This window comes from Triticum urartu, chromosome 1A (genome assembly GCF_056163025.1).
Source record: "Triticum urartu cultivar PI428250 chromosome 1A, HENAU_Tu73, whole genome shotgun sequence".
NCBI lineage: Eukaryota > Viridiplantae > Streptophyta > Magnoliopsida > Poales > Poaceae > Triticum > Triticum urartu.
In genome coordinates this window covers 219,167,054-219,192,011 of record NC_141873.1, presented here as the reverse complement: position 1 = coordinate 219,192,011, position 24,958 = coordinate 219,167,054, and the positions used below count along the sequence as shown (strand labels likewise).

Here is a 24,958-nt window from a genome sequence, read left to right as displayed (position 1 = left end):
CAGTGGATAGAATTTGCGTTCGATGTTCAGTTTAGTTTCAGAACTTGTAAAATTCGTAAGTGGTCACATAACTTGTCATCATGTATTGTGTGCTTACGTGGCTATGACCCACATGCCAGTGACTAACCGACCGGTGTAACCTTAAATACGGATACAGATCGATGTTCCCCACCCCTCGATGAACAACCCATATGATTTTTTCAGTCTATAACCCAATGGTTTGTTTTCATGGGAACCCTGCATGTCAGCATGCTGTGGTGGGTGGACCAAATAAGAGCATCTATAATCCATACTAAAAGGGTTGGGCGCGCTTTGCTGCGCCATTAGCATTGTTGGGTTCCTTAAAAAATACTCACTTTGTTTAAAATATATTGTGCATTAATTTTTTGAAAACTCAAACCTTTTAAGTTTGATAAAATTTGTAGAGAAATAAATTAAAATTTATAATATCAAATCGGTATGATTAGATTCCTCATGAAATGGATTTCCATACATTTTTTGTTTAATATTTCCTTCATCTCAAAATAAGTGTCTCAACTTTAGTATAATTTTGTACTAAAGTTAGTACAAAGTTAAGACACATATTATGGTGACCCAACATACCACTTCATGTTGTAGTATGCCTGTCATTGATATAACGCCCATAAGACATCGTCTCATGAACCTTATATCCCTCAGAGTGCACAACAAAAACATAGCGGGTCCAAACCATCATTATATTACAACCTTTATTCAAACAAAGATCCAACGTTGAAACGATTCAAACTACTGGTACCAAAATGCGGGGTACCACTATTGATCTTGCGATCACTTATTTGGTTTAGATCATGTCACACATGATCAAGCTCGTTGCTACCACTATTCTACACTACTCTTGTTGTTGTTGCTGCTCTGATCCTTCTCCTTTGTTGTCAGCTCCGTAAGAGATGATGTAGTCAATTCCTTCGACTCCTCTGAAAAGGTCTGGCTCCTCATAGAAGTACTCTCCAGCAACATTGGGATCCTCTGGCAGCTTCTCCAAATACTCACAGTTTGGAGGGAAAATAGTAAGGGATGAGTACATGAGGTAGTACTCAATGATACGTCTCCAATGTATCTACAATTTTTTATTATTCCATGCTATTATATTATCTGTTTTGGATGTTTTATATGCATTAATATGCTATTTTATATGATTTTTGGGACTAACCTGTTAACCTAGAGCCCAGTGCCACTTTCTGTTTTTCCTTGTTTTAGAGTTTCGCAGAAAAGGAATAGCAAACGGAGTCCAAATGAAATAAAACTTACGCGATGATTTTTCTTGGACCAGAAGACACCCAGGAGACTTGGAGTGCAAGTCAGAAGAGCCACGAGGCGGCCACAAGGGTGGAGGGCGCGCGCAGGGGGGTAGGGCGCGCCCCTCGACCTTGTGGGCCCCGCGGTGACACCCTGACCTAGATCTTCCTCCTATATATTCTCATATACCCCGAAAACTTCTGGGGGAGCCACGAAACCACTTTTCGACCACCGCAATGATAGAGGCTAAGGTGTCCCGATGTTTCGATGAGATGGTGGCTATCGTTTTCTATGGGAGTCGACCTTGACGATCCGACTACGAACGTGCGAGACGTCGCGCCTTAGCAATCATTAAACCAACTTCCGAGGGTTATTGACCACGCCGGAGCACGATCAACCTGACCACGAGGGTCTGTTTCCTGCGAGCAAACGAAGAACAAGCAAGAAACTGAGATTGCAATCGGGATATTGCGAATATAAGATGAAAGCTTTATTGATCAAGGTGGGGTTCTGTGACGTCTTGGTCTGGTCGTTGGACACAAACGAAGTACGCGAAGTTGCAGCTATGGCGAACTTTTAATCTAAACAAAACCCAAAGTCTAAACGACGCCCTAAGGGCTGTATATATGGAGGAAGAGGGGGAAATTTCGTGGCCCTTGAGGGTGGGGTCCGAAACCAACCCTAACTCTTGTTTCCCCACACATACGGACTCTAAAAATAGCCTATACTTAAGTATTTCGAAATTACATGGGCCTGGCCCATTAATAAGGTGACGCAGCACCTAGAATAGCCTATGGACGAATATTATGAAGTGGCATCTTGTATATTTCGTCCAAGGCTTCATGCACTCCTTATGGCGGCTTTAAAGTCCTGAAATCATCACTTGTAACTCCGTTCTTGATCCCCTTGCGCATGCCATCAACTCCATGCGTGTTCTTGCTCCAATGTTCATCCTTCTCCAAGCTAGGCCCTTTCATTTGTAAGCAAAACAAATGTATCCAATTTAGGCAGCATCATAATCTCATGAACATTAGAATCATTACCAAGAAACGAAAGTACCTGGTAATTTAATTGGCGTGCGCGAGCTCTAGTAATTGGTCCAGTATATGTAACAGTAGGGGCTGTGGGTGTAACAATGGTATTGATGTCCTCATCATCCTCCCCTTCTTGAAATGAAGTCGTCCTCGACGGAAGCGCATCTTCCTTACCCAAATAAGGCTTCAAATCTGCAATGTTAAAAGTGTGACTAACCCCAAAATCTACAGGTAGCTCAAGTTTATATGCATTATCATTTATTTTCTCTAACACCTTAAAAGGACCATCAGCACGTGGCATTAGCTTTGATTTGCGCAGATTAGGAAATCTATCTTTACGCAAATGTAACCAAACAAGATCTCCAGGCGCAAACACAACATGTTTTCTACCCTTATCTCCAGCAAGTTTATATTTAGCATTCATACGCTCAATGTTTTCCTTAGTTAACTCATGCATTTTTAAAATCAATTCAGAATGTTCTTTAGCATCAAAATTAACCTTCTCTGAAGATGGAAGAGGCAACAAATCAATAGGTGCACGAGGTAGGAAACCATACACAATTTCAAAAGGGCACATCTTAGTAGTAGAATGCAATGAGCGATTATAAGCAAATTCAATATGAGGCAAGCATTCTTCCCACATTTTCTTGTTATTCTTCAAAACAGCCCTAAGCATAGTAGACAATGTTCTATTGACTACTTCAGTTTGTCCATCAGTTTGGGGGTGACAAGTAGTACTAAAAAGCAGCTTAGTCCCCAACTTAGCCCATAAACATCTCCAAAAGTGGCTAAGAAATTTAGTATCACGATCTGAAACAATAGTATTTGGCACACCATGTAAGCGAATAATTTCACGAAAGAACAAATCAGCAACATTAACAGCATCATCGCTTTTATGACATGGTATAAAGTGTGCCATTTTCGAGAACCTATCCACGACAACAAATATGCTATCCCTCCCCTTCTTTGTTCGAGGTAAACCTAAAACAAAGTCCATAGATATATCCTCCCAAGGAACACTAGGTACTAGCAAAGGCATATATAAACCATGAGGATTGAGTCGTGACTTAGCTCTTTGACATGTAGTGCAGCGAGCAACAAAACGCTCAACATCCCGTCTCATCTTTGGCCAAAAGAAATGTGTAGCAAGTATATCCTCCGTCTTCTTGACGCCAAAGTGTCCCATTAATCCTCCTCCATGCGCCTCCTGCAACAACAAAAGACGAACGGAGCTAGCTGGAATGCATAGCTTGTTAGCACGAAACACAAATCCATCGTTAAGAACGAACTTGTTCCAAGTTCTCCCTTCCTTACAATTCTGCAAGACATCTTTAAATTCAGCATCATGAACATATTGATCTTTGATGGTCTCCAAACCAAATATTTTAAAGTCAAGTTGTGAAAGCATAGTATAACGACGAGACAAGGCATCAGCAATAACATTTTCTTTACCCTTCTTGTGTTTAATGACATAAGGGAAAGTCTCAATGAATTCAACCCATTTAGCATGTCTACGGTTCAGTTTTGCTTGACTTTTAATGTGTTTCAAAGATTCATGATCAGAATGTATAACAAATTCCTTGGGCCATAAATAATGTTGCCATGTTTCTAAGGTCCGAACAAGAGCATATAATTCTTTATCATAAGTAGAATAGTTCAGACTAGGCCCACTCAATTTTTCAGAAAAGTATGCAACAGGTTTTCCATCTTGTAATAACACACCTCCTAATCCAATTCCACTAGCATCACATTCAAGCTCAAAAGTCTTATTGAAATTAGGAAGTTGGAGTAAAGGAGCATGTGTCAACTTATCTTTCAATACCGTGAAGGCTTCTTCCTGTGCGGTACCCCAAACAAAAGGCACATCCTTCTTTGTAAGCTCGTTGAGAGGTGCAGCAATGGTGCTGAAATCTCTCACAAAACGCCTATAGAAACCAGCGAGGCCAAGGAAATTCCTCACTTGTGTGACCGTTTTGGGCTGCGGCCAACTCTCAATAGCTTCAATCTTGGCTTTATCAACTTCAATTCCCTGTGGAGTAACAACATAGCCAAGAAAAGATACTCGGTCGGTGCAAAAGGTGCACTTTCCAAGGTTTCCAAACAAACGTGCATCACGTAGAGCAATAAAAACAGCACGTAAATGTTCCAAATGTTCCTCCAAAGATTTGCTATAAATCAATATGTCATCAAAGTAAACCACCACAAATCGTCCAATGAAAGCACGTAAAACTTCGTTCATTAACCTCATGAAAGTACTAGGTGCATTAGTTAACCCAAAAGGCATGACTAACCACTCATATAATCCAAACTTAGTTTTAAATGCTGTTTTCCATTCATCACCCAATTTCATACGAATTTGATGGTATCCACTACGCAAATCAACTTTGGAGAATATTGTAGAGCCACTCAATTCATCAAGCATATCATCTAGCCTAGGAATAGGATGACGATAACGAATAGTAATATTATTAGTGCCTCTACAATCAACGCACATACGCGACGTACCATCCTTTTTCGGCACTAAAATGATAGGAACAGCACAAGGACTAAGGGATTCGCGTATATAACCTTTGTCGAGCAGTTCTTGTACTTGACGCATAATCTCCTTCGTCTCCTCTGGATTGGTACGGTATGGTGCACGGTTGGGTAGCGAAGCACCGGGAATTAAGTCAATTTGATGCTCAATCCCTCGAATAGGTGGTAATCCCAGTGGCACGTCTTGTGGAAAGACGTCAGCGAACTCCTGCAAAATGTTAGTGACAGCAGGGGGCAAAGAGGAAGGCACGTCCTCGAATGAAAATAATGCCTCTTTGCACACAAAAGCATAGCAAACAGATTTGCTGAAATCTAGCTCATCAATATCAGATTTGGTGGCAAGTAAACATGCACTTTTCAATTTAATTTCAGAAACAACAGTAGATGGTTTATTATTAGGCTCCATTTGGTGCTCAAATTCTTTTGCCACAATCTGATTTTCACTCTTATTTGTCTCCTGTTTTGCTTTATTAGCTCTATTAATATCATCTTTCAAAATGGAATCAGGAGTCATAGGAAGCAAAGTAATATTTTTATCGTTATGAACAAGAGTATACTGATTGTTTCTACCATGGTGTACAGAATTTTTATCAAATTGCCATGGTCTACCAAGTAATAAGGAACATGCTTGCATAGGTACCACATCACAATCAACATAATCAGCATATGTAGAGATACTAAAATGCACACGAACAGTACGTGTTACCTTAACCTTGCCGCTGTTGTTGAACCATTGGATGTAGTAAGGATGTGGATGTGGTCTTGTGGTGAGAGATAGCTTCTCCACCATCTCCATGCTAGCCAAGTTATTGCAGCTCCCTCCATCTATGATCACGCGAACAGAACGTTCCTTCACAACTCCCTTTGTATGGAACAAATTATGCCTCTGATTTTGCTCAGCTTGTGTAACCTGCACACTCAAAACACGTTGAGCAACTAAACATTCATACCTGTCAGCATCTTCAGGAGCCATGTATTGCGTCTCATGATCAGAATCGTCTCCACCGTGTTCGTCATGTGTAATAAGAGCCAAAGTCTCCTCATCATAGTCACAAGCGGACTCATACCCACCATCCTCAGTAACAATCATCACACGCTTAGATGGGCATTCTCTCGCATAATGACCTCCACCCTTGCAACGTCGACAAATAATATCATGTGTTTGCCCTGTTGATGCCATGGATGAAGAAGAGCTCTTTGCAGGCCCAGAAGGTGTGCTCTTGGCAGATAGTGGTGATTGTGCCTGCTTTATTGTATCACGGTTGGAGGTGGTAGCCGACGGAGGCGCCGGTGTAGCAGAACGTGTGGAAGTAGATGATGCACGTGGTGTCCATGATGAAGGTCGACCTGCAGAAAAGTTAGTCCGCGCCAATGCCTGTCGATCCTGCACTTCACGTTCAGCTTTACAAGCAAGATGGAATAAACGAGTGATATTAGTATACTCCTTATACTCTAGAATCGTCTGAATCTCTCTATTTAATCCACCCATAAAACGTGCAAGCATAGCTTCATTCTCCTCAACAATACCACATCTAATCATGCCAGTTTGTAATTCCTGATAATATTCTTCTACAGAATTTTTTCCCTGTCTTAAGCGCTGCAATTTTTGAAGTAATTCACGTTGATAATATGGTGGAACCCAACGAGTACGCATAGCAGTTTTCAAAGAAGCCCAAGTAGCCGGAATAGGATATAATCTACAATGCTCAGACCACCAAACACATGCAAAACTATTGAAAGCACAAACAGCAGCAGGAACACGTCTCTCCTCGGGATATTGTAAACATGTAAATCGTTGTTCAGTTTCTAACTCCCAAGTAAGATATATATCAGGAACATATCTACCCTCAAATGGTGGAATATTCAATTTTAGTTTAGGGAGATGGTCATGATCTCGTACCTGAGGGTGAGCCCTACCATTGCCATTATTTGCATGTGGACGACCTGGTGGTTGCTGTGCTGTTGGTGGCACGTAGTTCTGATTTTGATCAACCTCATCCTCATAATCTCCCACATAAGCATCCTCCTCCACATCAGTAGTAGGAGCCACAGAAGTATCAACAGCAGCACCAGCAGTTTGGCCCGACTGAAGAGGGACACGGCTCGCTCGGCGGAGGGCTGTTTCCCGATGTGGAGGTAGCCGGTGTTGTTGCTGTTGTTGCAGAGGTGCGGCAGGAGCAGCCGGTGGTGGTGGTGGAAAACGCGAAAGCAATTCAGCAAACTTGTTATCGAGCTTTGTTTCAAACGTCTTCTCCATGCCATCTATCTTCTCCATGGCTCAAATCTGTTTATCACATGATAGAGGCAAAGGTGTCCCGATGTTTCGATGAGATGGTGCCTATCGTTTTCTGTGGGAGTCGACCTTGACGATCCGACTACGAACGTGCGAGACGTCGCGCCTTAGCAATCGCTAAACCAACTTCCGAGGGGTTATTGACCACGCCGGAGCACGATCAACTTGACCACGAGGGCCTGTTTCCTGCGAGCAAACGAAGAACAAGCAAGAAACTGAGATTGCAATCTGGATATTGCGAATACAAGATGAAAGCTTTATTGATCAAGGTGGGGTTCTGTGACGTCTTGGTCTGGTCGTTGGACACAAACGAAGTACGCGAAGTTGCAGCTATGGCGAACTTTTAATCTAAACAAAACCCAAAGTCTAAACGATGCCCTAAGGGCTGTATATATGGAGGAAGAGAGGGGAATTTCGTGGCCCTTGAGGGTGGGGTCCGAAACCAACCGTAACTCTTGTTTCCCCACACATACGGACTCTAAAAATAGCCTATACTTAAGTATTTCGAAATTACATGGGCCTGGCCCATTAATAAGGTGACGCAGCACCTAGAATAGCCTATGGACGAATATTATGAAGTGGCATCTTGTATATTTCGTCCATGGCTTCATGCACTCCTTATGGCGGCTTCAAAGTCCTGAAATCATCACTTGTAACTCCGTTCTTGATCCCCTTGCGCATGCCATCAACTTCATGCGTGTTCTTGCTCCAATGTTCATCCTTCTCCAAGCTAGGCCCTTCATTTGAAAGCAAAACAAATGTATCCAATTTAGGCAGCATCATAATCTCATGAACATTAGAATCATTACCAAGAAACGAAAGTACCTGGTAATTTAATTGGCGTGCGCGAGCTCTAGTAATTGGTCCAGTATATGTAACAGTAGGAGCTGTGGGTGTAACAATGGTATTGATGTCCTCATCATCCTCCCCTTCTTGAAATGAAGTCGTCCTCGACGGAAGCTCATCTTCCTCACCCAAATAAGGCTTCAAATCTGCAATATTAAAAGTGGGACTAACCCCAAAATCTGCAGGTAGCTCAAGTTTATATGCATTATCATTTATTTTCTCTAAAACCTTAAAAGGACCATCAGCACGTGGCATTAGCTTTGATTTGCGCAGATTAGGAAATCTATCTTTACGCAAATGTAACCAAACAAGATCTCCAGGTGCAAACACAACATGTTTTCTACCCTTATCTCCAGCAAGTTTATATTTAGCATTCATACGCTCAATGTTTTCCTTAGTTAACTCATGCATTTTTAAAATCAATTCAGAACGTTCTTTAGCATCAAAATTAACCTTCTCCGAAGATGGAAGAGGCAACAAATCAATAGGTGCACGAGGTAGGAAACCATACACAATTTCAAAAGGGCACATCTTAGTAGTAGAATGCAATGAACGATTATAAGCAAATTCAATATGAGGCAAGCATTCTTCCCACATTTTCTTGTTATTCTTCAAAACAGCCCTAAGCATAGTAGACAATGTTCTATTGACTACTTCAGTTTGTCCATCAGTTTGGGGGTGACAAGTATTACTAAAAAGCAGCTTAGTCCCCAACTTAGCCCATAAACATCTCCAAAAGTGGCTAAGAAATTTAGTATCACGATCTGAAACAATAGTATTTGGCACACCATGTAAGCGAATAATTTCACGAAAGAACAAATCAGCAACATTAACAGCATCATCGCTTTTATGACATGGTATAAAGTGTGCCATTTTCGAGAACCTATCCACGACAACAAATATGCTATCCCTCCCCTTCTTTGTTCTAGGTAAACCTAAAACAAAGTCCATACATATATCCTCCCAAGGAACACTAGGTACAGGCAAAGGCATATATAAACCATGAGGATTGAGTCGTGACTTAGCTCTTTGACATGTAGTGCAGCGAGCAACAAAACGCTCAACATCCCGTCTCATCTTTGGCCAAAAGAAATGTGTAGCAAGTATATCCTCCGTCTTCTTGACGCCAAAGTGTCCCATTATTCCTCCTCCATGCGCCTCCTGCAACAACAAAAGACGAACGGAGCTAGCTGGAATGCATAGCTTGTTAGCACGAAACACAAATCCATCGTTAAGAACGAACTTGTTCCAAGTTCTCCCTTCCTTACAATTCTGCAACACATCTTTAAATTCAGCATCATTAACATATTGATCCTTGATGGTCTCCAAACCAAATATTTTAAAGTCAAGTTGTGAAAGCATAGTATAACGACGAGACAAGGCATCAGCAATAACATTTTCTTTACCCTTCTTGTGTTTAATCACATAAGGGAAAGTCTCAATGAATTCAACCCATTTAGCATGTCGACGATTCAGTTTTGCTTGACTTTTAATGTGTTTCAAAGATTCATGATCAGAATGTATAACAAATTCCTTGGGCCATAAATAATGTTGCCATGTTTCTAAGGTCCGAACAAGAGCATATAATTCTTTATCATAAGTAGAATAGTTCAGACTAGGCCCACTCAATTTTTCAGAAAAGTATGCAACAGGTTTTCCATCTTGTAATAACACACCTCCTAATCCAATTCCACTAGCATCACATTCAAGCTCAAAAGTCTTATTGAAATTAGGAAGTTGGAGTAAAGGAGCATGTGTCAACTTATCTTTCAATACCGTGAAGGCTTCTTCCTGTGCGGTACCCCAAACAAAAGGTACATCCTTCTTTGTAAGCTCGTTGAGAGGTGCAGCAATGGTGCTGAAATCTCTCACAAAACGCCTATAGAAACCAGCGAGGCCAAGGAAACTCCTCACTTGTGTGACCGTTTTGGGCTGCGGCCAACTCTCAATAGCTTCAATCTTGGCTTTATCAACTTCAATTCCCTGTGGAGTAACAACATAGCCAAGAAAAGATACTCGGTCGGTGCAAAAGGTGCACTTTCCAAGGTTACCAAACAAACGTGCATCACGTAGAGAAATAAAAACAGCATGTAAATGTTCCAAATGTTCCTCCAAAGATTTGCTATAAATCAATATGTCATCAAAGTAAACTACCACAAATCGTCCAATGAAAGCACGTAAAACTTCGTTCATTAACCTCATGAAAGTACTAGGTGCATTAGTTAACCCAAAAGGCATGACTAACCACTCATATAATCCAAACTTAGTTTTAAATGCTGTTTTCCATTCATCTCCCAATTTCATACGAATTTGATGGTAACCACTACGCAAATCAACTTTGGAGAATATTGTAGAGCCACTCAATTCATCAAGCATATCATCTAGCCTAGGAATAGGATGACGATAACGAATAGTAATATTATTAATGCCTCTACAATCAACGCACATACGCGACGTACCATCCTTTTTCGGCACTAAAATGATAGGAACAGCACAAGGACTAAGGGATTCGCGTATATAACCTTTGTCGAGCAGTTCTTGTACTTGACGCATAATCTCCTTCGTCTCCTCTGGATTGGTACGGTATGGTGCCCGGTTGGGTAATGATGCACCGGGAATTAAGTCAATTTGATGCTCAATCCCGCGAATAGGTGGTAATCCTGGTGGCACGTCTTGTGGAAAGACGTCGGCGAACTCCTGCAAAATGTTAGTGACAGCAGGAGGCAAAGAGGAAGGCACGTCCTCGAATGAAAATAATGCCTCTTTGCACACAAAAGCATAGCAAACAGATTTGCTAAAATCTAGATCATCAATATCAGATTTGGTGGCAAGTAAACATGCACTTTTCAATTTAATTTCAGAAGCAACACTAGATTGTTTATTATTATTAGGCTGCATTTGTTGCTCAAATTCTTTTGCCACAATCTGATTTTCACTCTTAGTTTTCTCCTGTTTTGCTTTATTAGCTCTATTAATATCATCTTTCAAAATGGAATCAGGAGTCATAGGAAGCAAAGTAATATTTTTATCCTTATGAACAAGAGTATACTGATTGTTTCTACCATGGTGAATAGAATTTTTATCAAATTGCCATGGTCTACCAAGTAATAAGGAACATGCTTGCATCGGTACCACATCACAATCAACATAATCAGCATATGTAGAGATACTAAAATGCACACGAACAGTACGTGTTACCTTAACCTTGCCGCTGTTGTTGAACCATTGGATGTAGTAAGGATGTGGATGTGGTCTTGTGGTGAGAGATAGCTTCTCCACCATCTCGATGCTAGCCAAGTTGTTGCAACTCCCTCCATCTATGATCACGCGAACAGAACGTTCCTTCACAACTCCCTTTGTATGGAACAAATTATGCCTCTGATTTTTCTCAGCTTGTGTAACCTGCACACTCAAAACACGTTGAGCAACTAAACATTCATACCTGTCAGCATCTTCAGGAGCCATGTATTGCGTCTCATGATCAGAATCGTCTCCACCGTGTTCGTCACGTGTAATAAGAGCCAAAGTCTCCTCATCATAGTCACTAGCGGACTCATACCCACCATCCTCAGTAACAATCATCACACGCTTAGATGGGCATTCTCTCGCATAATGACCTCCACCCTTGCAACGTCGAGAAATAATATCATGTGTTTGCCCTATTGATGCCATGGATGAAGAAGAGCTCTTTGCAGGCCCAGAAGGTGTGCTCTTGGCAGATAGTGGTGATTGTGCCTGCTTTATTGTATCACGGTTGGAGGTGGCAGCCGACGGAGGCGCCGGTGACGCAGAACGTGTGGAAGTAGATGATGCACGTGGTGTCCATGAAGAAGGTCGACCTGCAGAAAAGTTAGTCCGCGCCAATGCCTGTCGATCCTGCACTTCACGTTCAGCTTTACAAGCAAGATGGAATAAATGAGTGATATTAGTATACTCCTTATACTCTAGAATCGTCTGAATCTCTCTATTTAATCCACCCATAAAACGTGCAAGCATAGCTTCATTCTCCTCAACAATACCACATCTAATCATGCCAGTTTGTAATTCCTGATAATATTCTTCTACATAATTTTTTCCCTGTCTTAAGCGCTGCAATTTTTGAAGTAATTCACGTTGATAATATGGTGGAACCCAACGAGTACGCATAGCAGTTTTCAAAGCAGCCCAAGTAGCAGGAATGGGATATAATCTACAATGCTCAGACCACCAAACACATGCAAAACTAGTGAATGCACAAACAGCAGCAGGAACACGTCTCTCCTCGGGATATTGTAAACATGTAAATCGTTGTTCAGTTTCTAACTCCCAAGTAAGATATATATCAGGAACATATCTACCCTCAAATGGTGGAATATTCAATTTTAGTTTAGGGAGATGGTCATGATCTCGTACCTGAGGGTGAGCCCTACCATTGCCATTATTTGCATGTGGACGACCTGATGGTTGCTGTGCTGGTGGTGGCACGTAGTTCTGATTTTGATCAACCTCATCCTCGTAATCGCCAGCAAAATCATCCTCCTCCGCATCAGCAGCAGGAGCCACAGAAGTAGCAATAGCAGCACCAACAGTTTGGCCAGGTGCAAGAGGGAGACGGCTCGCTCGGCGGAGGGCTGTTTCACGATGTGTAGGTAGTCGTCGTTGTTGTTGTTGTAGAGGTGCGTTAGGTGCAGCCGGTGGTGGTGGTGGAAGACGCGCGAGCAATTCATTAAACCTGTTATCGAGCTTTGTTTCGAACGTCTTCTCCATGTCATCTATCTTCTCCATGGCCTCTTCAAATCTGTTTAGCACATCCTGCACCTGTCCATTCATCATTTGCTGAAATTTATCATGTAACTCCTGATTCGTCATGTTCTCCCAGTCAGTCTCGTCGGCTTGTGATCCTGCCATGGTTAGCAACAATAGAAAACACACAAGAATATGATCCTACAGAATACTAACAAGAGGTGGTGGTGGCGGGTGTCACAAATCCGTCAAGCAAATCTCAAATTCTTACCAGTTCTTACCCAGCAGCAGGCGGTGATCGGCAACCGTTGTAGTCAAAACTCTCAAAAGCTTGGATAGAGCGATTGCCAGGGAGAGTCAAACGCACGACATAGAGGTATGTGGAGCTGGGAAGGCTTATAGTATGGTAGCAAAAAGGGTCAGCAATAATCAATTCAGAGATGCAAAGTTGAATAAACGCTCAACGACGGTACTGTGCTGGTCCTAGGCTAGACCGTGCTAGAGACGCGAGCCTAGAACACTAACAAAATCACGGCGCTGCACGTAAATAAGGGAAAAGCACACTCTGGAACTTTTTTTTTCGCTTTTTTTTTGCGCTCCTCTTTTTTTTTGCGAAAAATTACTATAATGGCGAGTGTCTCAAAACTCTTCCCTCGTCAAACTGATATGATGGGCACGCAAAATTTTTTTTTCACTTTTTTTTTCGGAAATCAGGGCAGCGACGACGAAAAAGTGCGACAAAAAAATCACTATGATGGCACGTGGCTCAAAAGACTCAGAAAAGCCTAAAAATAGGATAGGGAAAAATATTTTTGCCCGTGAAAATTTTGGCCTAAAAACTGCCCGGGGGTCTCCAGACTTTTTTTTTCCCGAGACCTACGCAGGCAAGGAAACACGAATCGGAATTGAGATTGATCTCAAGAACAAACCTAATATGAGAAGAACTCGGATTGGTGGTGGATATATGGTTGTGGTATATGGCAGCGGTGGTGGTATATGGTAGCGGTGGTGGTATATGGATAGAGATTGATGGTGGTATATGGATACGGATTGGTAGTGGTATATGGATAAGGATTCAGAGCGGTGGCGGATAAGCAAAAGTGGTAGATGGGCGATGATGATGGTGCGGCGGCGGCGTGACAACTTATGACCAGAACTCGAAACTCTAAAAGACTAGACTCTAAGACCAGCAACTTGACACGACGATGCAACCGCAAATTCAACAAAGCAAAAACCCTAAAAAGATTATGCAAAGGCTCAGATTGGTTCGGATATGATGAACTAACCCTAATTTTTTTTGTGTGGCTTTTTCGTGGACTGTAGGTATGAAGAACAGACTCGATCTAATCTACGAAAAACTGTAAAATCTCACCGAGCAACCTGGAAATCTGATACCACTTGATAGAGGCAAAGGTGTCCCGATGTTTTGATGAGATGGTGGCTATCGTTTTCTGTGGGAGTCGACCTTGACGATCCGACTACGAACGTGCGAGACGTCGCGCCTTAGCAATCGCTAAACCAACTTCCGAGGGGTTATTGACCACGCCGGAGCACGATCAACCTGACCACGAGGGCCTGTTTCCTGCGAGCAAACGAAGAACAAGCAAGAAACTGAGATTGCAATCTGGATATTGCGAATATAAGATGAAAGCTTTATTGATCAAGGTGGGGTTCTGTGACGTCTTGGTCTGGTCGTTGGACACAAACGAAGTATGCGAAGTTGCAGCTATGGCGAACTTTTAATCTAAACAAAACCCAAAGTCTAAACGACGCCCTAAGGGCTGTATATATGGAGGAAGAGAGGGGAATTTCATGGCCCTTGAGGGTGGGGTCCGAAACCAACCCTAACTCTTGTTTCCCACACATACGGACTCTAAAAATAGCCTATACTTAAGTATTTCGAAATTACATGGGCCTGGCCCATTAATAAGGTGACGCAGCACCTAGAATAGCCTATGGACGAATATTATGAAGTGGCATCTTGTATATTTCGTCCATGGCTTCATGCACTCCTTATGGCGGCTTCAAAGTCCTGAAATCATCACTTGTAACTCCGTTCTTGATCCCCTTGCGCATGCCATCAACTCCATGCGTGTTCTTGCTCCAATGTTCATCCTTCTCCAAGCTAGGCCCTTCATTTGAAAGCAAAACAAATGTATCCAATTTAGGCAGCATCATAATCTCATGAACATTAGAATCATTACCAAGAAACGAAAGTACCTGGTAATTTAATTGGCGTGCGCGAGCTCTAGTAATTGGTCCAGTATATGTAACAGTAGGGGCTGTGGGTGTAACAATGGTATTGATGTCCTCATCATCACATCTTGCACCTGTCCATTCCTCATTTGCTGAAACGTATCATGAAGCTCCTTGTTCGTCAAGTTCTCCCAGTCAGTCTCGTCGGCTTGTGATCCTGGCATGGTTAGCAGCAATAGAAACACACAAGAATATGATCCTACAGACTACTAACAAGTGATGGTGGTGGCGGGTGTCACAAATCCGTCAAGCAAATCTCAAATTCTTACCAGTTCTTACCCAGCAGCAGGCGGTGATCGGCAACCGTTGTAGTCAAAAACTCTCAAAAGCTTGGATAGAGCGATTGCCAGGGAGAGTCAAACGCACGACGTTGATGTATGTGGAGCTGGGAAGGCTTATAGTATGGTAGCAAAAAGGGTCAGCAATAATCAATTCAGAGATGCAAAGTTGAATAAACGCTCAACGACGGTACTGTGTTGGTCCTAGGCTAGACCGTGCTAGAGACGCGAGCCTAGATCACTAACAAAATCACGGCGCTGCACGTAAATAAGGGAAAAGCACACTCTGGAACTTTTTTTTTCGCTCTTTTTTTTGCGCTCCTTTTTTTGCGCTCTTTTTTTTGCGAAAAATCACTATAATGGCGAGTGTCTCAAAACTCTTCCCTCGTCAAACTGATAGGATGGGCACGAAATTTTTTTTTTCACTTTTTTTTCGGAAATCAGGGCAGCGACGACGAAAAAGTGCGACAAAAAATCACTATGATGGCACGTGGCTCAAAAGACTCAGAAAACCCTAAAAATAGGATAGGGAAAAAAAATTTGCCCGTGAAAATTTTGGCCTAAAAACTGCCCGGGGGTCTCCAGACTTTTTTTTTCCGAGACCTACGCAGGCAAGGAAACACGACTCGGAATTTAGATTGATCTCAAGAACAAACCTAATATGAGAAGAACTCGGATTGTAGTGGATATATGGTTGTGGTATATGGCAGTGGTGGTGGTATATGGTAGCGGTGGTGGTATATGGATACAGATTGGTGGCGGTATATGGATACGGATTGGTGGTGGTATATGGATACGGATTCAGAGCGGTGGCGGATAAGCAAAAGTGGTAGATGGGCGATGATGATGGTGCGGTGGCGGCGTGACAACTTATGACCAGAACTCGAAACTCTAAAAGACTAGACTCTAAGACCAGCAACTTGACACGACGATGCAACCGCAAATTCAACAAAGCAAAAACCCTAAAAAGATTATGCAAAGGCTCAGATTGGTTCGGATATGATGAACTAACCCTAATTTTTTTTCTGGCTTTTTCGTGGACTGTAGGTATGAAGAACAGACTCGATCTAATCTATGAAAAACTGTAAAATCTCACCGAGCAACCTGGAAATCTGATACCACTTGATAGAGGCAAAGGTGTCCCGATGTTTTGATGAGATGGTGGCTATCGTTTTCTATGGGAGTCGACCTTGACGATCCGACTACGAACGTGCGAGACGTCGCACCTTAGCAATCGTTAAACCAACTTCCGAGGGTTATTGACCACGCCGGAGCACGATCAACCTGACCACGAGGGTCTGTTTCCTGCGAGCAAACGAAGAACAAGCAAGAAACTGAGATTGCAATCGGGATATTGCGAATATAAGATGAAAGCTTTATTGATCAAGGTGGGGTTCTGTGACGTCTTGGTCTGGTCGTTGGACACAAACGAAGTACGCGAAGTTGCAGCTATGGCGAACTTTTAATCTAAACAAAACCCAAAGTCTAAACGACGCCCTAAGGGCTGTATATATGGAGGAAGAGGGGGAAATTTCGTGGCCCTTGAGGGTGGGGTCCGAAACCAACCCTAACTCTTGTTTCCCCACACATACGGACTCTAAAAATAGCCTATACTTAAGTATTTCGAAATTACATGGGCCTGGCCCATTAATAAGGTGACGCAGCACCTAGAATAGCCTATGGACGAATATTATGAAGTGGCATCTTGTATATTTCGTCCAAGGCTTCATGCACTCCTTATGGCGGCTTCAAAGTCCTGAAATCATCACTTGTAACTCCGTTCTTGATCCCCTTGCGCATGCCATCAACTCCATGCGTGTTCTTGCTCCAATGTTCATCCTTCTCCAAGCTAGGCCCTTCATTTGTAAGCAAAACAAATGTATCCAATTTAGGCAGCATCATAATCTCATGAACATTAGAATCATTACCAAGAAACGAAAGTACCTGGTAATTTAATTGGCGTGCGCGAGCTCTAGTAATTGGTCCAGTATATGTAACAGTAGGGGCTGTGGGTGTAACAATGGTATTGATGTCCTCATCACGCAACCTTCTGTACCCGTGAGATCCCATCTAGGGACCTTTTCCGTAATCCTGCCGGAGGGGGATTCGATCATGAAGGGCTTCTACATCAACATCATTGCTTCTTCGATGAAGCGTGAGTAGTTTACCACAGACCTACGGGTCCATAGCTAGTAGCTAGATGACTTCTCTCTCCCTTTGATTCTCAATACCATGTTCTCCTCTTGAAGATCTATTCGATGTAATACTCTTTTGCGGGGTGTTTGCCGATATCCGATGAATTATGGATTTATGATCAGCTTATCTATGAATATTATTTGAATCTCCTCTGAATTCTTATATGCATGATTTGATATCTTTGCAAGTATCTTCGAATTATTGGTTTGGTTTGGCCAAATAGGTTGGTTTTTCTTGCAATGGGAGAAGTGCTTAGCCTTGGGTTCAATCTTGCGGTGTCCTTTCCTAGTGACAGTAGGGGCAGCAAGGCACATATTGTATTGTTGCCATCGACGATAACAAGATGGGGTTTTCATCATATTTCTTGAGTTAATCCCGCTACATCATGTCATCTTACTTAATGCGTTACTCTGTTCTTATGAACTTAATACTCTGGATGCAGACATGAGTCGGTCGATGTGTGGAGTAATAGTAGTAGATGCAGAATCGTTTCGGTCTACTTGACACAGACGTGATGCCTATATTCATGATCATTTCCTTAGATATCGTCATAACTTTGCGCTTTTCTATCAATTGCTTGGTAGTAATTTGTTCACCCACCCTAATAATTTCTATCTTTAAGAGAAGCGTCTAGTGAAACCTATGGCCCCTGGGTCTATTTTCCATCATATAAGTTTCCGATCTACAACTTTAGTTTCTGATTTACTTTCTTTGCAATCTTTTACTTTCCGTTCCATAAACCAAAAATACCAAAAATATTACTTTACCGCTTATCCATCTATATCATATCTCACTTTGCAAATAACCGTGAAGGGATTGGCAACCCCTTTATCGCGTTGGATGCAAGTTGGTGTTTGTTTGTGCAGGTATTCGGTGGGTTGTTGCATTGTCTCCTACTGGATTGATACCTTGGTTCTCAAAACTGAGGGAAATACTTACTCTACTTTGCTGCATCACCCTTTCCTCTTCAAGGGAAAAACCAACGCAAGCTCAAGAGGTAGTAGGAAGAATTTCTGGCGCCGTTGCCGGGGAGATCTATGCCAAGCCGAGACATACCAAGTACCCATCATAAACTCTCATCCCTCGCATTACATTATTCTCCATTTGCCTCTCGTTTTCCTCTCCCTCACTTCTAAAATGATTTTCGAAAAGATTCGCTTTTTCTTCGCCCTTTTTTCGTTCGTCTTCTCCATTTTCTCATTTTCCACCATCATGTCTGAAACTGGGGAGGTTAGAGCTGAAAAGGATGGTAGTAAGGATGGGGGAAACCTTGATACTTTTGTTAATTCTGATCCTCATGAAGAAACTACTATCTTGCATGCTAAGAAATTCCTCATAGGTAGTGGAAATATTATTGGAAAAGGGGTTATTCAAGATTTCTTTACTTATGCCGGTGCACTCCCCACTATGGGTGGATCTATCCTCCATACAAAGGATTTTTCTAGAGTTTTCTAATATTGAGCATTCTTTTGTTAAGCGCGCCGCTACTATATTCCTAGCTCATGAGTTTAGATTTATTATGAAAGAAGCTAATGAAATTTTCGCTCATTATAAAGTAGATGGTGGCTGTCCCCCCATAGAAGGAATTCTCTTCAATCAAGAGGATATAATGTGTTTACGGTCTTTAGATCATGTTGCTTATAACAAAAATTTAAGAAAGAGGGTTCCTACCGATGTTTTAGTCAATAAGATTTCTGAGCTTAATGATGATTTTGCTATTCAAAGCAACATATTGGGTTTCTCTCTTGGGCACAAGCTCGTGACTTTTTGCCAAAAGAATGCTTATAATGATGAGTTGGTCATACAATATGAAGGGCCGAAGGAGGAGTCAATTCCTCCCGAAATCGATCTTGGGGACTCTTATCCCATTAAATTTAGCCCTTTTGATTACTTTTGTTTGCCTCAAAGAAAACTTGCTGCTGAACGAAGGGAGTATGAGATGAGTTTTCGAGATTTGCCTTATCATTATTATGATTATACTTAGATCTATTCGTGTTTTATGCCTAGCTAGGGGCGTTAAACAATAGCACTTGTTGGGAGGCAACCCAATTTTATTTTTGTTTTTGCTTTTTAGGTTCTGTTTTTCAATAAATAATTCATGTAGCCTCTGTTTAGATGTGGTTTTATGTTTTAAAGTAAGACCTTTGGGATAGCTTATGGTGATAGTTGATTTGATCCTGCTGAAAAACAGAAACTTTTGCGCCTAGCAGATTAGTTTCTATTTTTAACAGAAGCGCGATAAAATACTAATTCTTTTTGTAGAGGATTAATAAACAAATTGTCTAGTACCTCCTAATTTCTCAGGATTTTGGGAGTTACAGAAGTATTCAAAATATCCATATTGCTACAGACTGTTTTGTTTTTGACGGATTCTATTTTTCGCGTGTTGTTTTCTTATTTTGATGAATCTATGGCTAGTATCGGGGGGGGGGGGTATGAACCATGGAAAACTTGGAATAAAGTAGATATTACACCAATATCAATAAAGAATGAGTTCACAACAGTACCAAAAGTGATGATTTATTTTCTTATACTAACGGAGCTTACGAGATTTTGTGTTGAAGTTTTGTGTTGTGAAGTTTTCAAGTTTTGGGTAAGGATTTGATGGACTATGGAATGAGGAGTGGCAAGACCCTAAGCTTGGGGATGCCCAAGGCACCCCAGGGTAATATTCAAGGAGGCCAAAGGGCCTAAGCTTGGGGATGCCCCGGGAAGGCATCCCCTCTTTCGTGTTCGTCTATCGGTAACTTTATTTGAGGCTATATTTTTATTCACCACATGCTATGTGTTTTGCTTGGAGCGTATCATATGATTTGAGTCTTTGCCTTTTAGTTTGCCACAATCATCCTTGCTGTACACACCTTTTGGGAGAGACACGCATGAATCTTGATTTATTAGAATACTCTATGTGCTTCACTTATATCTTTTGAGCTAGGCAAATTTGCTCTAGTGCTTATCTTATATCTTTTTAGAGCATGGCGGTGGTTTTATTTTATAGAAATTTATGAACTCTCGTGCTTCACTTATATTATTTTGAGAGTCTTTAGAACAGCATGGTAATTTGCTTTGGTCATAAAATTAGTCCTAATATGATAGGCATCCAAAAGGGATATAATAAAAACTTTCATATAGAGTGCATTGAATACTATGAGAAGTTTGTTTCCTTATGATTATTTTGAGATATGAAGATGGTGACATTAGAGTCATGCTAGTGAGTAGTTGTGAATTTGAGAAATACTTGTGTTAAACTTTGTGAGTCCCGTAGCATGCACGTATGGTGAACCCTTATGTGATGAAGTCGGAGCATGATTTATTTATCGATTGTCTTCCTTATGAGTGGCGGTCAGGGATGAGCGATGGTCTTTTCCTACCAATCTATACCCCTAGGAGCATGCATGTAGTACTTCGTTTCGATGACTAATAGATTTTTGCAATAAGTATGTGAGTTCTTTATGACTAATGTTGAGTCCTTAGATTATATGCACTCTCACCTTTCCGCCATTGCTAGCCTCTCTAGTACCACACAACTTTCGCCGGTACCATAAACCCACCACATATCCTTCCTCAATACAGCCACCATACCTACCTATTATGGCATTTCCATAGCCATTCCGAGATATATTTCCATGCAACTTTCCACCGTTCCGTTTATTATGACACGTTCCATCATTGTCATATTGCTTTGCATGATCATGTAGTTGACATCGTTTTGTGGCAAAGCCACCGTTCATCATTTTATACATGTCGCTCTTGATTCATTGCACATCCCGGCACACCGCCGGAGGCATTCACATAGAGTCATATTTTGTTCTAAGTACCGAGTTGTAATTTTTGAGTTGTAAGTAAATAGAAGTGTGATGATCTTCATTATTAGAGCATTGTCCCATGTGAGGAAAGGATAATGGAGACTATGATTCCCCCACAAGTCGGGATGAGACTCCAGATGAAAAAATAGGCCAAAAAATGAGAGTAGGCCCAGCAAAAAATGAGAGAAAAGAGAGAAGGGGCAATGTTACTATCCTTTTACCACACTTGTGCTTCAAAGTAGCACCATGATATTCATGATAGAGAGTCTCCTATGATATCACTTTCATATACTAGTGGGAATTTTTATTGTAGAACTTGGCTTGTATATTCCAATGATGGGCGTCCTCAAAATGCCCTAGGTCTTCATGAGCAAGCGAGTTGGATGCACACCCACTCAGTTTTCTTTTTGAGCTTTCATAAACTTATAACTCTAGGGCATCTGTTGCATGGCAATCCCTACTCACTCACATTGGTATCTATTAATGGGCATATCCATAGCCTGTTGATACGCCTAGTTGATGTGAGACTATCTCCTTCTTTTTGTCTTCTCCACAACCACCGTCTATTCCACCTATAGTGCTATGTCCATGGCTCACGCTCATGTAGTACGTGAAAGTTGAAAAGGTTTGAGAACATCAAAAGTATGAAACAATTGCTTGACTTGTCATCGGGGTTGTGCATGATTTGAATATTTTATGTGATGAAGATGGAGCATAGCCAGACTATATGATTTTGTAGGGATAAGCTTTGTTTGGCCATATTATTTTGAGAGACATAATTATTTGTTAGTATGCTTGAAGTATTACTGTTTTTATGTCAATATTAAACTTTTGTTTTGAATCTTACGGATCTGAAAATTCATGCCACAATAAATAGAATTACATGGATAAATATGTTAGGTAGCATTCCACATCAAAAATTCTATTTTTATCATTTACCTACTTGAGGACGAGCATGAATTAAGCTTGGCGGTGCTTGATACGTCTCCGACGTATCTATAATTTTTGATTGTTCCATGCTATTATATTATCTGTTTTAGATGTTTTATATGCATTAATATGCTATTTTATATGATTTTTGCGACTAACCTATTAACCTAGAGCCTATTGCAAGTTTCTGTTTTTTCCTTGTTTTAGAGTTTCGCAGAAAAGGAATACCAAACGGAGTCCACATGGAATAAAACTTTCGCGATGATCTTTCTTGGACCAGAAGAAACCCAGGAGTCTTGGAGTGCAAATCAGAAGAGCCACGAGGCGGCCACAAGGGTGGAGGGCGCTCCCAGGGGGGTAGGGCGCGCCCCTGACCTTGTGGCCCCCCTCGGTGACCCCCTGACCTAGATATTCCTCCTATTTATTCTCATATACCCCGAAAACTTCCCGGGGAGCCACGAAACCACTTTTCCACCGCCGCAACCTTCTGTACCCGTGAGATCCCATCTAGGGACCTTTTCCGACATCCCGTCGCATGGGGGATTTGATCACGGAGGGCTTCTACATCAACACCATTGCCTCTCCGATGAAGCATGAGTAGTTTACCACAGACCTATGGGGCTATAGCTAGTAGCTAGATGGCTTCTTCTCTCTCTTTGATTCTCAATACCATGTTCTCCTCGATGTTCTTGGAGATCTATTCGATGTAATACTCAGTGTGTTTGTCGAGATCCGTTGAATTGTGGATTTATGATCAGCTTATCTATGAATATTATTTGAATCTCCTCTGAATTCTTATATGCATGATTTGATATCTTTGCAAGTCTCTTCGAATTATCGGTTTGGTGTGGTCAACTAGATTGGTTTTTCTTGCAATGGGAGAAGCGCTTAGCTTTGGGTTCAATCTTGCGGTGTCCTTTCCCAGTGACAGTAGGGGAAGCAAGGCACGTATTGTATTGTTGCCATCGAGGATAAGAAGATGGGGTTTTCATCATATTGCTTGAGTTAATCACGCCACATCATGTCATCTTACTTAATGCGTTACTCTGTTCTTATGAACTTAATACTCTAGATGCAGGCAAGAGTCGGTTGATGTGTGGAGTAATAGTAGTAGATGCAGAATCATTTCAGTCTACTTGACACGGACGTGATGCCTATATTCATGATCATTGCCTTAGATATCGTCATATCTTTGTGCTTTTCTATCAATTGCTTGGCAGTAATTTGTTCACCCACCGTAATAATTTCTATCTTTGAGAGAAGCCTCCAGTGAAACCTATGGCCCCCAGGTCTATTTTCCATCATATAAGTTTCCGATCTACAACTTTAGTTTCCGATTTACTTTCTTTGCAATCTTTTACTTTCCGTTCCATAAACCAAAAATACCAAAAATATTACTTTATCGTTTATCCATCTATATCAGGTCTCACTTTGCAAATAACCGTGAAGGGATTGACAACCCCTTTATCACGTTGGGTGCAAGTTGGTGTTTGTTTGTTCAGGTATTCGGTGGCTTGTCGCGTTGTCTCCTACTGGATTGATACTTTGGTTCTCAAAACTGAGGGAAATACTTACTCTACTTTGCTGCATCACCCTTTCCTCTTCAAGGGAAAAACCGATGCAAGCTCAAGAGGTAGCACTCAACAAATTCATAGATATTGTGGGTGGAGATTCACTATAGCTACTACTGATTCCAAATAGGTCTTGGCAATGATTTTAGAAAATATCTGTAGCACCAAGTTTTACTTATAACATTTAGTCATCAGACTTCACGGGTTGTTAGAATCCCCAATAGACTCACTTCCCACAGCATTCGCAGATCTTTCCCAGATCAGGGAGTGACAAGCCACAATTCATTACACTTTGCAGAGGTGCGCTACTTTACCCACGAACGATTAACTTAGCCCTTTTGCCTGGTCCATAACCTTGCACATCCATGATGCGTGGCCGGGTCTAAGATCCGATTCTTTCACTCTCCCATGTTTACGAATGCCCCTACCCCTGGCTCAAGAGGTACGACCTCCTCTCCCTGTTGCTGCAACCATCTTCTTCCAAACGAAATTGAAAGCATTTTTGCTCCTCCACCGATGTTGCAACCGACGACCAAAAAAGCTACGACCGTTCGATTCGAAAGATTCAACCAGCGGTATATAAAGCTTCAACAAGACACCATGCACTGAAAAAAAGCTACAATCGTTCATATGAAAGCTTCAACTATAGTTTGAAAAAGCTTCGACGGACCCCCATACAACCGAAAAAAGCTTCAATAGTTCATGTGAAAGCTTCAACCCGTATTTGAAAAGGCTTCAAACGGTGGAGTAGAGAAGTTTCAACCCACCGCTATGAAAAAAAAATCTACAACCATCATTTTGGAAAGCTTCAACCGGTTTTATAAAAAACTTCAACTGGCTTTGTAGGCAGCTTCAACCCGTGAGTACACAACAAAAAAATTGCAATCGTTGACATGAAAAGCTTCAACCCTACTTTTGAAAAGCTTTAACCCGGCGACAAAAAGCTAGAACCGGTACCTCACCGTTGATGCAATGGTGGCACTCCTTCGCCGGAGCTGCGACCTTCACCGGTAGGAGCTGCATGCGATTTTTTGCTGCAACCGACAGTGGGAAAAGCTACAACCGGTGCCACGTGTTGCTACTCCCGGCAAAAACCCGATGAAGGTTGAAGCAAACCGTTGTCGCCGCCGTGACTGTCGACATGAATGGTTGTAGCAATTCCCATCACCGGTCGTAGCAAAAATGAACAATGGGTGAAGCAAAATATATTTGCACA

The 24,958-nt window shown here is 41.7% G+C and overlaps 1 protein-coding gene across 1 annotated transcript; it reads right to left on the bottom strand.

Moving 5' to 3' along the window:
* Window positions 1-868: 868 nt before the first annotated feature.
* Window positions 869-24,907, bottom strand: LOC147990645 (uncharacterized). The gene is made up of 8 exons (XM_087538333.1): window positions 24,859-24,907; window positions 10,161-10,745; window positions 9,906-9,998; window positions 9,042-9,470; window positions 4,533-5,117; window positions 4,278-4,370; window positions 3,421-3,842; window positions 869-1,096 (listed from the first exon to the last, which is right to left on the bottom strand). Exons 1-8 carry the CDS (start codon window positions 24,905-24,907, stop codon window positions 869-871), a joined length of 2,484 nt encoding a protein of 827 aa, XP_087394459.1.
* Between the last annotated feature and the right edge of the window lie 51 nt (window positions 24,908-24,958).